Consider the following 14,583-nt stretch of genomic DNA (forward strand, 5'->3'; position numbering starts at 1 on the left):
GGACATAAGGATGAATATCCATACAACTTTGCTGAGATCCTGAATAACTCTCCAACAAGAAAGAGTCTAATAAAACGAAAAGAATATCAGACAACACTTATAAAACAGTTCTGGAAAAAATGGAAAAATCAGTATCTCCTTGAGTTAAGAAATGCTCACTTCTTCGGTACACCAGAAGCCAAGAAAAATCTTAAAATTGGTGATATAGTTTTACTTGAAGGAACAACTAAATCTAAGTTCCTCTGGGATTTAGGTCGAGTAATTCAAGTCTTCAAAGGACGTGATGGTCTTGTACGATCATGTGTGGTAAAAACTAAAAAAGGGGACCTTAAGAGACCTGTGCAATTGATATACCCCCTTGAACTATCAGACTGAAAATGAACTAAATTTGTAACCTTTTAATTTTACTTCTTGTATTTCATATTCACTAACATTAATTTTAGATAATTAGTTTAGTTATTATTAATAATTTACTGTTTGTAATTTGAATTAATATTTACGTATTGAGTAACATTTGAGTTGATGCAGTTAACTATATTTGTTTATTTTATAGAATTTCCTTTCGCAGTTTATATTTACATCAGTTGAATGTATTTGATATGTAAGTTGCTTTCTTATATTTTATTATTTGTATGCTGAAATAGTGATAATTTTTGCAGAAATTATCAGGTGGGGAGTGTGGAAAAATCCCCCAAATGATTTACGTATCGCCGTTAGAGGGCGCTTCGCTTCTGAAAAGGAATGTTAGTTTTTAGTTTGCGACGCAGTTAGTTAGCAGTGAACCTTCGATGCAACGAAAGTTGCTTTGTAAATAAAATGATTGTTTTTGTAGATTGTTGAAATATTTCACTTCATTTAGAATTAGAACCACCTTTCGCAATAAGTTCTGTAATTGCTGTGCCGAGAATACCGACTAACTTGTCAATCGAATTTTTTTCGTTTTCACTAACCTCTCTGTCACTTCCTTCATGCCTTTATCCATTTTTTGCAGCAATTCCACTTTTTGTTTGATGGACATCGAAACATACTTTCGCTTTGTAGATCCTTTGGGAGCTCCAGCATCGGAAACTCTATTTGACATAATCGAAAGTTCAAGCTTACTTTTATAAAATTGCTCTAACAGTCTGCAAAAAATAATAAGCTGAATCCAATTCGAAGATTAAGGAACACCGCAATCTGCAACATTAACTGAAATAGATAATTTTAGCTTATACCGTCCGTCATACATTAAACGCGCATGCGTAAAGGTATTATGCGCATGCGCACACGCACAGCCGTAATAGTCTTACGCGCATACGTAAACGTCTATGCGCATGCGTTAACGCGACGCATACGCAGAAAGTTTGTAGCTTTGAGGTCCGGATTATAGATCATTCCGGACTATAGGTGTCCGAATTAACGACTTTTGACTGTAACTGTTTTCACAAGACATTGTAGTGAAGCACGCAGCTACAGCCCATTAGGCAAGTACAGGACACCAATAATTTTGAATTCATTTAAGGATTTATGCATTCTCAGTTGCTTTAGAATTTATTAATTGTACTAGAATTATAAAAAAAATAATGACATGACATCTGTGAGAAGAAAGATAAGAGTATCTTTTATTGTTTGTCAACAGTATTAAAAGATTGCAATGCTAACAATGTTTCTAATATTTTTTCCTCTATGAATACAGGAGTGTCAATTGAGGCAGTCACTGAAAAGCACCTTTCACATAAGAGACCTAAGACATTGGATGATTTTTTTTCATTTGCTCAGACACTAATGGGCAGCTAACATCCAAGAATTTATTAAGCATTTTATAAAAATAAACATTTTCAGTTACACTTTCTTTTAAAATACATATTTATGTACTTTATTTGGTGTACATGTGGTCTTGCTACTTTTATATATATAATATATATATATATATATATATATATAGCTTTATATTATATATATATATATATATATATATTATATGTATATATATACATTATACATATTATATGTGTATATATATATATATATATATATATATACATACATATAATGTTGTGAGCTGCTAATTTTAAAAATAGATTGAAAAGAAAAGGAAAGTTAAAAATTAGCTAAAGCCTTAAAGTACATTTGATGCAGCTAATTCTTAAGTTTACATGTAACACCAAGTTAAAACAATTACACTAAACGAAAGCAGTTAAATTTTACGCGAAAAAAAAACTTACTGAAAATACTACAAAATTTTATAAAACCTATACAACAAAATTAAAATTGGTTCGCTAAGAAACGTACTGAAAATACTAAAAATTTTAAAAAACCTTTATAACAAAATCAAAATTGATACGCTTAACCTAAACATTTTACAAAATACTGAGAAATTTTATACAAAAAATTTTAAATAAATGGTCATTTCACTTTGTTCAAGGTTTCAGAAAGATCTTATCCAGGGAAAAGTGCCTGAAATCGGCAACCTAGGCACGTTTCGTCAAACCAAAACCATGGAGACTAAAAACGGCAATGAATGAAATGAGAATACTCCTATCAAAAATTCCAAAAAGTAAAAATTAAGAATGCCAATAAAGAAAACTAAGAATTGCAATTTGAAGACTACATAAAATCCCAATCTACAAATCATAATAGGAAAAGGAAGAAAGTAAAAATTAAAAATTTATTTTAAAAAAAGAGGTAAAATTGATTTTATACAAACCAAAAGGTAAAATAAAAATTTAGAAAAGAATTTTGAAATATTGTAAAAGAAAAAAAGTGGCAGATGGAAAAAATTGTCTTACAAGTACTAGCCAATAATTGTGGAAAAGCAAATTAAATTGAAATGCAAAAAAATGCAAATAAAAAATTATAATAAAATCATAGAAAAGTTACTGAAAAATGAAAATTTGAAAGGATAGCGAAATGATGCTGACTCTTTGGGGGAATTAGCTTATTTCACTCTCTTCCCAACTGCTCAGACATCGTGTTTTGTCCTTGTCATGAATGTGTAATTTAAAAAAAAAAAAAATTCATACTAAAATATTCAATTTCCCAAATTTAGTTAACTCATATGCATATATATATATATATATAGAGAGAGAGAGAGAGACAAAAAGTAAAGAATTTAGAATGAATTCTGCAAAGACCCTAAAGAAGTGAAATTTAATACAGTAAATATCAAAATGCCCTAAATTTGTGTAAAATTCAGAATAATTAAAGAAATATGATATACTAAAACCTCAAAAAATATAAAGAACCATCAATAATAAAAAACCTATTTTTTGTGGTATCTTTTATTTGTGGTTTTTGTATTTTTTGACGATTTAGTATTTCATATTTCTTTAATGTTTCTGACTTTTGGTTAATTTTACATATTTGTAGGGAATTTTCGAAATTTACTATATTGAATTTCAATTCTTTAGAGTCTTTGTGGAATTGGTTCTAAATTTCTTACTTTTTGCCTATACGGATTAATTTTTAGCAGCATTCTGTGTGGAAATAATTTTGTTTTAAAATAAAAATTTGTAATACTACCCACACACACAAATATACACCAAATAAAGACCAAATTTTTCAGAATGATTAATTTAATTTAAATTCATGTCTATCTCAATCAATAATTAAAAAAGCAAAATAAAATAAAATAAAATAAAATAAACACTATAATTTAAATATTTTTTATGTCAGTTTGTGAAGAGATGAAAGTGAAAAAAAAAATACAAAATAGTGGAAGAAAATTACCTATGATCAATGATAATCAGAGCAAAGGGTAATAAAAAAATTTGGAAGTAATTACTCAGGAGTATCAAATATACAAAATGATAATTAATACTTAAATTTGAACAAAACAGCAACCGTAGGCAAGGCGTAGATTTTAATCAAAACTCTATCGATTCCGAGGGCAATCAGGCATAGGTACCTCTTCATCAGGAGCAAATTCTTCTCCTGAAGAAGATGGACCTTGCCTGATTGTCCTGATAAAAAGTATGTATTGTCTTATTATCTTTAAATGTTAAGAGATTGTTACTTTAAAGAACAGTTTGGATTATTTTCACATGTTATACAGGAAAAAAAAAAGTTTCTTTCAATATACTAGATGTAAAATACACAGATAATGAACATTTATATTTATGCGATATAAATTTCCGTAATAGGTATTTTTAAAATGGTAAAAAATATTATAAAGATTTATTGAAACTAATATCTAGAATTCTTAAAATTAGTAAAAGTAACTAACTGAAAACTGAACTATATAAAGAAGAAACTGAAATACATAAATTATAATTAAGGTTGAAATTTCACTTGCAATAAAATTAATTAAATTATTTGAGTCAGTCTGACCATCAAGGCAAATGCAAAAAGAATATGCAAGTATATTTAAAATATAATGTATAATGTAACTCCAATAATTAATCTATATAATAAATATCCTAGGTGCTTCCAATAAATTAAACCAATAAATAAATCAAAATATACTTTTTAATAATGAATGCTACATGAATTATCTCAGAATCTGAACTATAAATTATATAATTTAATAAAATTCTACAATGGTATATAATGATATCTATACTTAAATAATTTCTTTGTTTTAAAAACGATAAGTATAATAATTCAGATAAAATTCATTTCATTATTTTGGGAAACTTGTTACATATACATATTTTTTTTTGGGGGGGGAACCTAAATACTACTATGAGTTTAACATAGTAACATGCATATTATTATGCTATATCATAAAATAATTTCTGGTCTTCAATCTTTAGCATGACTTTTTTTTAAATTTTATATAAAGTTTTCTTTTATTAAATCAATGTTCACATTAAAATGAACTTTTTCTTACTTTCCAAAAGAGAGAAATTGTCTCCAATAAAACTGCAAAACAAATTCTCAGATTCCTGAATAAATTAAGGTTATATAATTATCTAAAACAGCTAAGCAAATACATGAACCATCCAATGTCTTATCTCATTGTACACAAACCCATTAACAGGTTTTTAACAACCATGTTCTGAAACATTTGTTTGTAAATATATAATATATAGCTTTGCTCTCTCTGTGTCATAACACTAAAATAGCAGAATTTTTTTCCTATAGTCAAAAATATTACAGAGTTCCTGGACACCACATAAATCAAAACTCTTCTGTACACACATACACCAACAATGATGAAAATAAAATTTAAAAAAATATTGTACACTAAAGGATTATTGACACATTTTGACAAATTTGTTTAAATACAAACAAAAATCTTTCAATGAAATGAATAACATATATTTGAAGTTCATGAGATATTTTTTTTAACTATCAGGTGAAACAGTGAGAAAAATCTGTCGACTGGAGATTATTTGCTTATAACCATCATCTGTATAAAAGATGAATACTGAATTCACATAATTTAGTAAGTATGCCTTTCTAAATTTAAATATAAATATTAATACAATGAATAAATGCAATAGTACAGCTTCTGGCAATTTTCAAACATAATTCATATATAAATTCAAGATTTAACAATAAATGATGTTCTGGTAATATAAATTTTTACAGTAATTATTAACAGAAAAGTAACAGCTGAGGCACTAATTATCATCTGGTAACACTATTTTAGATCTAAGTATATGTTAAAATTATTGCAATATTTTTCAACATGTTCAATCCAAACTAAAACAAAGAAAATTATGAAACTGGCTCAAAATACAACAATAGCAAATACTAAAAAGAGAAAAATGAACTCTCTTGACACTAGGGCTTCCTGTTTTCTAATAATAATCCAAAAAGATTAGATTAAAAATAATTTCATATCATAAAGTATATTGGCAACTAGAATATTTAGTATCATAATTCACAAAAAAAATTCCCCGATTAATTATCAAAGTCTTTAAGTAATAAAATAAAAAAAGAAATACTTATTTCATAAAAATCTTTACATATTTTATGCTGAATAATTAGATGATGAATGCTCAATAACTATTACATATAATTTATAAAAATACTCCAGTATTCCCATCCCGCCTATGGTTATTACAATATGTATTTAGAATAAGTCTTTTTCATAAATATGACAAACATTAGAAATTTCATCAGATAAAAGTTCTAATATTTAAAACAAAATTAGAGCTACAAAATTTGCAAAAACATTAGCTTACAATGTGTGAAAGTGAACATATATGCACATATAAAGAAGATAAGCATTTATAGTTGCATTAGACTCTTATCAAAGTTTAAAAAAAAAAAAACTTATGCTTTTAACAATGGTGTTAAATATAACGTTTCTTTGATGTTATACAAATAAAATCTCAAAGCATTTCCAAAGAAACAAATTGTAGTTTCCTTTTCCCAAAACCCATTATTCATGATGTACTCCTTAAAAATGAATACAAAGTTATCTGTCTTTCCTAACAAACTGAGTCTTCTTGTCTGAAGTTAATGGCAATCTCAAGCTGAATAATACCAAATATTAATGTTAAAATGCTTCTCCATTATAAACAGTTTACTTGTTTTATACCATTATTAAAAGTACATATTATTAGGTAAAATATTTTAAGATGCTTTTAAATTTAAATCACTCTCTGAATTCATTTGTCATATTTTTTTATCTAGTAACTTTTAAGCATTCTAACATAATTATATATCATTGTAAAAGATACATACAAATAGGCCATGGTTACAATTAAGCAAACAATTCCACATAAATGTTAATTTCTAATTAACCTTAAAATTTATAGAATAAATTTTCATATATATATATATGTATGTGTAACACCAGATCTTAGATGCTTCTCATTCATTTGGAAAAATGTGTTCTCTAAAATAACATTTTATAACACAAAAGTGGAAAATACCCAGACATTTTAATACGCGAGACATTATTAACTCAGATTAACAAAGCATAAACAGAAACATGCTTTCAGTGTTTACTATAACATGTTTGAACAATGCACAGAAATGCTTAGTAAGCAGACACAATTAATTAATATTATGTACATCAAATTAGTAAATTATTTTTTAATATTAACAGTCTGCCTGCTAAATCTTATAATAATAATATACAATATTTTTTTTTCAAAACAATGTACAGTGTAATTCAAATGCCCTGCCTCAGAGAGTCCATATATTTAAAAAATATAACTGATTATTAATAAAATTTAATTTCTATTAAAATTCTTTGCCCTTTCCAAAAAATTACAAAGTAAAATTTTAATTTGAAGACAACTCCAGTTCCATTTTCATACTCCATATATTTTAGGATAATAAACAATTCGATATTACAACTGAAATATTACTTTTCATAAATAAATAAATCTAGCTCTATATGGACATTGGTGCAACAAGCAGGCACATAGTGATTCAAGTAAACTTTAACAGCTACAAACTTCCAACATGGCGCACCCAATGTCATATTAGACTACCTTTAATTCAATATATATTGTAACAAGACGAAGCTCAACAAATAGAATTTAATATTTTGGTACTAAAATTAAGGCTAATAAAGCCTCTATACTTTGAAATGATTTTGCTGTTCTTTACTGAATAAAAATTTAAGGCAGTTGAAATTATTTTCATAGTCTACTTTAGATCTTTTAAAACACTTTATGATGCTATTAATGACATATGAACAATAATAAACTCTACAAATGACATACTATAGTAGTCATGAAGTATTAAACTGAAATTTATATATAAATAACAACAGACAAATATTTTGTGATCACAAACATTTACATATTAAAGAACTAACTGGAAACCAAGTATATTAAGTTTTAAAAATAATGTTTTATTATAAAAAACATTTTGTAAATTTCTTAATAATGTAAACTCACTTTCCTGTTTTATAATAATTTAAAATATGTCTTGAGCATAATTTAAGAAAAATATTTCATATTTTACAAGAAATATAAAAATAATCATACAGCTCAATAAAACAAAAATTAACAAGGGAGATGTTAAAAGAGCAAAATTTAAATAATAAAAAATTACAAAAACACAGGAACTTTAAGGCATAATAATATAACAGTGTAAAAATCTTAGAACACTAACATGAAATTGTGACCTTTATAATAATTCTGTGTGCAAAAAGTAACTAAAAAATGCAATACAACCAAATTTCATTAATACACAAATTTCACAATTGTAAGATACTAGATGCATTTCAATAACAGAATAATGATAAGCAACTCATTTTCCATAGTTGGCAGTGACCATGAGCCTCATCTTGAGTGAAATCTTCAGCCATTGCATAATTTGATGACAGACAAAATTAACTTAATGAGTCACTCCCTGTCAAACTACTCATGAGAGTTCAGCTGAGGAAGGAAAAATAGCCTTCTAGATATTTAAAATATTTATTGTAATTAAATTAATATTTGTTACAATTATAAAAGAATTTCATTGATAAAGTAAATGTATATAACAAAGTGACCAGGGCCAAAATTTTTTTTATTTATTTTTTTAATTTTACAATTAATGTTACAAAGATGGATGAATACATGGAGGCTGTTAAATAATTCTTAATAAACCGCTCCAAAAGTTTAATAAGTCTAGACTAAATTTACTAATCCATAATGACATTTTATGATTCTGGACAAATTACGTAACATCTGGTTGTATTCATTGCAAAATAACTAGTTTGATTTTTTTACACAATTATAATTTTTTTTCATATGGATTAGACATATGGCATATGTCTGAAAGTAAAATTCTTAATACCTGTAAAACATGCAAACATGTAACATAAGTCTGTAAAAAATGAGATAAATATTAGTGAACATATCCAATACATGTTGCTTCAAAGACCATTCATTTAAATACAGCAGTATAACGGAAAATTTTAAGAAATTTTTAAATGATTAATTATTTTTTAAATTTCAAATGCATTACCTAAAATAATTATATAAAGTAATCACATTAAAATTCAAGCAGATGACTGGTTTTACTAAGATGTTCAAACTAATAAAAATCCATAATGACTACTTGATATTAATTAATCTATACTGACTACTTGAAAAAAAATCTTATTTTCCGGTAAGGAATTATTATTTATGTAAAACTGATTATTTTCTTTAGAAAAACTATACTTGACTTATGAATGACCAATGATTAAATATAAATATGATTTCTGCCCATAGCTCAAATCAATTATATCATTTGGAATAATAAGAACATATTCATTTATAGTCGGCTGTTTTTTATTGCTGAAAAAGAAATAAATTCAGAACTCTGATAAATGTAGCTGAAAAAAATACTAATAAATTCAGAACTCTGATAAATGTAGCTGAAAAAAATACTAACAAAATTTGTGTAATAAAATTTTACAGAGATAAATTTCACTTGAATAAACTATTTTATAATACATTTTATAATATTTTATTGCAGCAAAAATGCAAATTTTTTTGGCCCAAAGAGAGAGAGAATACAGTCACTTTGTATACATATACATTTCTAATTTATGTTTTTAATCTCAATTTAAAATTGTTTTTGAGACTGTTCTAAATATTTTCTAATTTTTAAAATTCATATTTTAAATTTCAATGTAAAAATTTTAAAAGTAAATTTTCCAGAAATATTTTTTAAAAAAAGATGTAACTATGTAATAATTGAGGTAGATCTTTTATTTCCTGTAGTCATATATAATAAAACAATATATAAAAATATGAATAGAACTAAAGATAGATGTATTAAAATCATTGCCATTTTGAAGCAGTAAAAAACATAAATTCGTCATCAGATTATGAAATCTTTATCTAATTAAAAAGAATTTAGCATTAAAATTGGTATTATTAAAGAAGGCCATTTTTCATATTGCACTTTCACATATGTAGCTATAATTATGAACTCTTATTTCATATAATAAATTCATTTAATATATTTTTATTATGTATCTATTTACAATATGGATTTAAGTACGACTAAGTGCATAAAAATGATATTTTCTGAAGGAGACACAATCTTTAATTTGTATTTATCTTATAAAAATGTATACACAAAGAGACAGTAATAGATTAGGATGTAAAATAGGAAACATTTTTAACCTAAGACATTGCTCTGTACATATAGATGTTAATCATGTATAATAAAATAATTTGTACAAAGCCAGAGAGCTAAAAAATATTGTTCTACTGCCATTTTCTTCTCTCATAAATTGAAGAAACCTTCCACTGGACTTGACTTGGACATCTTACAAATTCAGTTTATTGTGACAGTCTACGCGAAACAGAAATAAACATTAAAAAACATTAAATGTGCAATATAAATAAGTGAGCCAAAAAGTATCTACTATAAAAACTACCGATCACCAACCAAAAACAAGCACAAAATTGGCAGTAAGAAATCTCTTCTCATTCGATGCAAGTTAATAAAAATGATTTCATAACAAATAACTGCTTCTGAAATATAAATCCCTGGTTTCTATTTTTTGTACAAAACATTTAGTCGACAGCAATAAACCGACACCATAAGCTATTTTCAACAAATTGTCCGGCTTGGAGCCACACAGTTTCCCACTTCACTTCTTATCACATTTATTGCTCCTTTAAATAAAATTTCTCTTCTATCATAAAACTTCTTGAAATGATTTAATGACATATAAGAATGTAGGATGCAAATTATTATATTCAAACTCAGGAATGGCCTGCATCGTTTGATAGAAAAGCTCTTGGTATTACATACCACAGTTCACCGGTCAAAAATCAGGTAACGAGCAATCAAAGTCTACGATGCGGTCATCTGTCATGAAGGCAATCAAACCTAAGTAATGTACTCACAAATAACAAATGAATGATTTCATAATAACTTCGTAGCTTTACATTTCAAATGTTTTTTAAAACATAATATATTAAATTTCTCTATAATAATGTGTGCCATTGAGAACATCTGAAAATGCACAAAAGTCTTTTGAACTTTACACTGGAGGCCATCGACTCCAGTCATAGTGACAGAAAAAAAGTACATATGCCACATATCAGTAGCAATGTGAAAGAAACTGGCACCAGCCAGTTTGGTGGTGCCATCGTTAATACTTTAAATTCTGGCACTGCAGTGTTTGATGAAAAGATGATTTCAATGATTACATGTCGATGGAAAACAGTTCTTTGTGGAGGGCCGGGAAATCGAGATGCGGCGCCGAACACCTGAACTTGGCCAATGTCTCCATATGCAGGGCACTTAAATCTCTTAAGTCCGTTAACTTTGCCATAAGTATATCAAATGCCCTCACATCACCTTTGTATGGAAGTTTGTGGGTCTGATCAAGTTCATATTTTAAGGCTTTGAGAATTGCTTGATTAAGAGTCTGCACATCTAAGACACTTTTGAGTCCCGGACGGTCTAAAAATGAATGAAGAAAATTTTATTAATAACAGCTTACAATTATAAAAATACTAGAAGTTTTTAAAAGTTTTAACTTATTTGATAATATATATATTTAAGATATCAGTATAATTTAGAGCAAGAAAAGAAAAAATGTACACGTCAAGATTTAACACAGATTTCATCAGATCCAACATCAAGATTTAACACAGAAAATAACACCAATGTCCATAAATGGTAAACCTCTCAAGCAAGTCAGCAAGCATTTATTCATTACAAGAGCATTTCTATAATATCTTGAACAAATTTTAGACATAGAAGACTGAAGTCCAGATTTTCACAGGTCCCTTTAAGAATACTTTTCAGAACTTTATTTTTCCTCAAGAATTTTATCTGTCATGTTTTAGTCAAATAAATTATTTCCAGGAACACTAAAATATCTTAAATCTACTTTTTAATGTCATAAGATGAATAAGGTAAAAATCAGATTCAATTGTTATATGAATGAAGTAAAAAACTTAAGCATGAGAATCTATTTACAAAAAAGCAAAAATTAATTCTGTAAAGTTTGTCAGTTAGTGATTTAATTTTAATATTTTAATGACATTTAAATTCAAAAATTCCATGTATAACATGACTGCCTCTATGCACAGGAAATCTGAAGATGATGATCCAAGCTTGAATAAGTAAAACTGTTAATGACAAATTACCTTTAGAAATAGAAGTACAAAGTGTATTTTAGAAATATATGTTGAAGAAATTCCAAAAAGCAAGATCTTTAATATAGATAAACTTCATTATTATTCATTATGCTTGTAATTATGAACAGTAACTACTTAAGCATCACAATTACCAATCTGGTCTTGAACTCACTCCTGCTAACAGAACATTTTTTTCCCCCTCTCTTTTTATTATTAAGAATTACTTTCTTTGCACTTACACAACAAAAACTTCAAGAGCAAAATCATGAAATATTTAAAAAGAGAATATTTTTAGAATTCTCAATAGAGTATTAAGGATAGCCATACTTTTTTTCTTCTTTTTGTATTTGCAATATTATTTCTTTGAAAACCAGCCACCTAAAACTGTTATCATGCAATAAAAAAAAAGTACATGATGATTTTAATGAGTCTATCTAGAATTCTTTCAGAAAACAATTAATATTTCTAATTAGACATGTCAAGATTAAAATGAATTTTTATTTAAATCAATCTAATTAAAAATTAGAAATTGTTAACCAAAAAACAAATTAAAAAGTGGAAAAAATATTTTTAAGAATTATATTTATAGCTTTTCACTCGATTGGTTTCCTACTCAGTGACATAAGCTTGGAATTATCTGGACCAAAGGGTATTTACTCACCAACAGAAAAATTAAATTTGAAAGTTAAATGCTAAATCTTAAGCTTTATGAATGTTCTGGTGAATGGAGATATTAATACTCTATTTGAAGTAGTGGAAATACATTGCTTTTAAATAGACGAATTTGTGAATTAAAATGGAAAGGTTCTTCCAATTTTACAGATTTATATTTTGCCAAACAGAAACAGTCTGGTATGCTGAAGATAAAAATGTTTTATTTCAAACAATGTTGCTACTTCCCCTTTCAGATCGCTGAATTTGTTAAAAAAATTCATTAAATTTACATAAGATATGAAATAAATCAAAAGCAAATTCAAAATTTGGATTTTGTGGTGCTAAATTTTAGGTGGAAAACTACATTTATTAAAAATTCGGTGACTCTAGAAGCTGTAATTTTTCCACAATGCGAGAAATATACATACATACATACATAAAAACAGATCCTTCATTATTATGTTAAACTAATACATTGTTATAATTAAAATTTAAAAAATTATACTTATGCTTCATTCTTTTCAGCATAGAATATTGCTGAATTATACTTGTGCTTCATTCTTTTCAGCATAGAATATTTCTGAATAGGTAAACTCCTTATAATTTTGCTTAATAGGTAAACCTGAAGCTATTTAAAACTTATAAATGAGTATCTCGCAAGTTCTTTGTTTCAACACTTCAATTCGAATGTTTGTAAAGACGTTAACTTTGATTTGTATTCTATTTAACCAAACTCTCTAACTTGTTAAATAAAGATTTCATAGTTATTCTAATTTATGATTCTTTAATTAAATTGTGCTAAATAGAGGACAGTGTACCCAAAGGCCTTAACTGTGTTAAATGTACGACACATCAATTTCACATAACCAAATGACTTTAATTGGTTATTGAATTCTCCAAATTATACTGCTTTTAAATACAAATTGGTTATTAATAATATTTGTCTGTTGAATATGGGTTATTCCTCTTTCTTATGTTTACTTGACTTCCTTGAATTAATCACAGAGCCTATTATCTGGAGCTGACTGTATGCAATGAAACATATTTAAATTTTAATAATTTAAACTTGTACATATTTATGTGACTGTAAAAGTAATGCAAGACAAATCAAATTTTGGGATTTCATGTTTTGTTTTAGCTACACTTTGCAAAATGCAGTATGTTTAAAACTTCAAAGACCTAGCAAATGTAAAAGGAAACAAACCTGGTGAAAGTAAGACAGAGGCAGAGTATAGAGCCAACTCTGATTCGGTCAATTTCAGTTCGGCTATGCTTTTTGCCATTTCGAATGTGTTATTAACCAGCTTCAATTCTGATGTTTCTGAAATGTTTTAAACAATACATGTTACTTAAATAAATATAAAATACATATATACTATATATATATATATATATATACAAAAAATTATTAAAACAAAAACTGAAATATGACAAAATTAAATGTAATGTAATGTTTTTAATATTGTTAAACAATACATTAAAAAAGAATTTCTAGATTTAATTTCTCATAAATTACTGTTATTATATATATGCACAAATCTTGGTTTTATGCCAAAGAATATAACTGGGAATCTTGAATTATAAAACGTTTACTAGTTTGAAATGTATTCCAAATAATTCTCAAAAGCTGTAAATTCCTTAATACCCTCAATTAATAATAAAGATAAGAAGTTTTAAAAGTTTTTTAAAAGTTTCTTGCTTATTATAAATCATTAAGAGCACTTAATATTAACTAACTATTTTGGGCACACTATGTTTGAAATCCATTCCTCCTTTACAAGGTAACAAGTAGACAAGAAAACTGTTGCTTACATATGAAAAACATGCTCATGTTTCCTCTGCTAAAAGAAGAATGGCTGATTTATTCAGCTGCTGTGCTCTCTTATTTAGAAAACTTTCTTGTGCTGCAAGATATTTACCACTAAGAAACCATGTAATATTGTGAGAACATGCTAAA

At 26.7% G+C, this 14,583-nt stretch overlaps 1 protein-coding gene across 2 annotated transcripts in view; it reads right to left on the reverse strand.

The window, feature by feature from the left end:
• Positions 1-1,577: 1,577 nt before the first annotated feature.
• Positions 1,578-14,583, reverse strand: part of LOC118194373 (putative nuclear hormone receptor HR3) — a 147,180-nt gene continuing 134,174 nt past the window's right edge. For both annotated transcript variants that reach the window (XM_035365523.2, XM_035365524.2), the window contains 2 exons: positions 13,831-13,947; positions 1,578-11,289 (listed from right to left, as the gene is read on the reverse strand). In XM_035365523.2, coding sequence (XP_035221414.1) covers positions 11,030-11,289; positions 13,831-13,947 — 377 coding nt within the window. In that variant the 3' untranslated portion in view covers positions 1,578-11,029. The remainder of the gene's footprint in view (positions 11,290-13,830; positions 13,948-14,583) is intronic.

The sequence above is a fragment of the Stegodyphus dumicola genome, chromosome 5 (genome assembly GCF_044657685.1).
Source record: "Stegodyphus dumicola isolate Sdum_Otavi_A_Nest chromosome 5, ASM4465768v1".
Classification (NCBI taxonomy): domain Eukaryota; kingdom Metazoa; phylum Arthropoda; class Arachnida; order Araneae; family Eresidae; genus Stegodyphus; species Stegodyphus dumicola.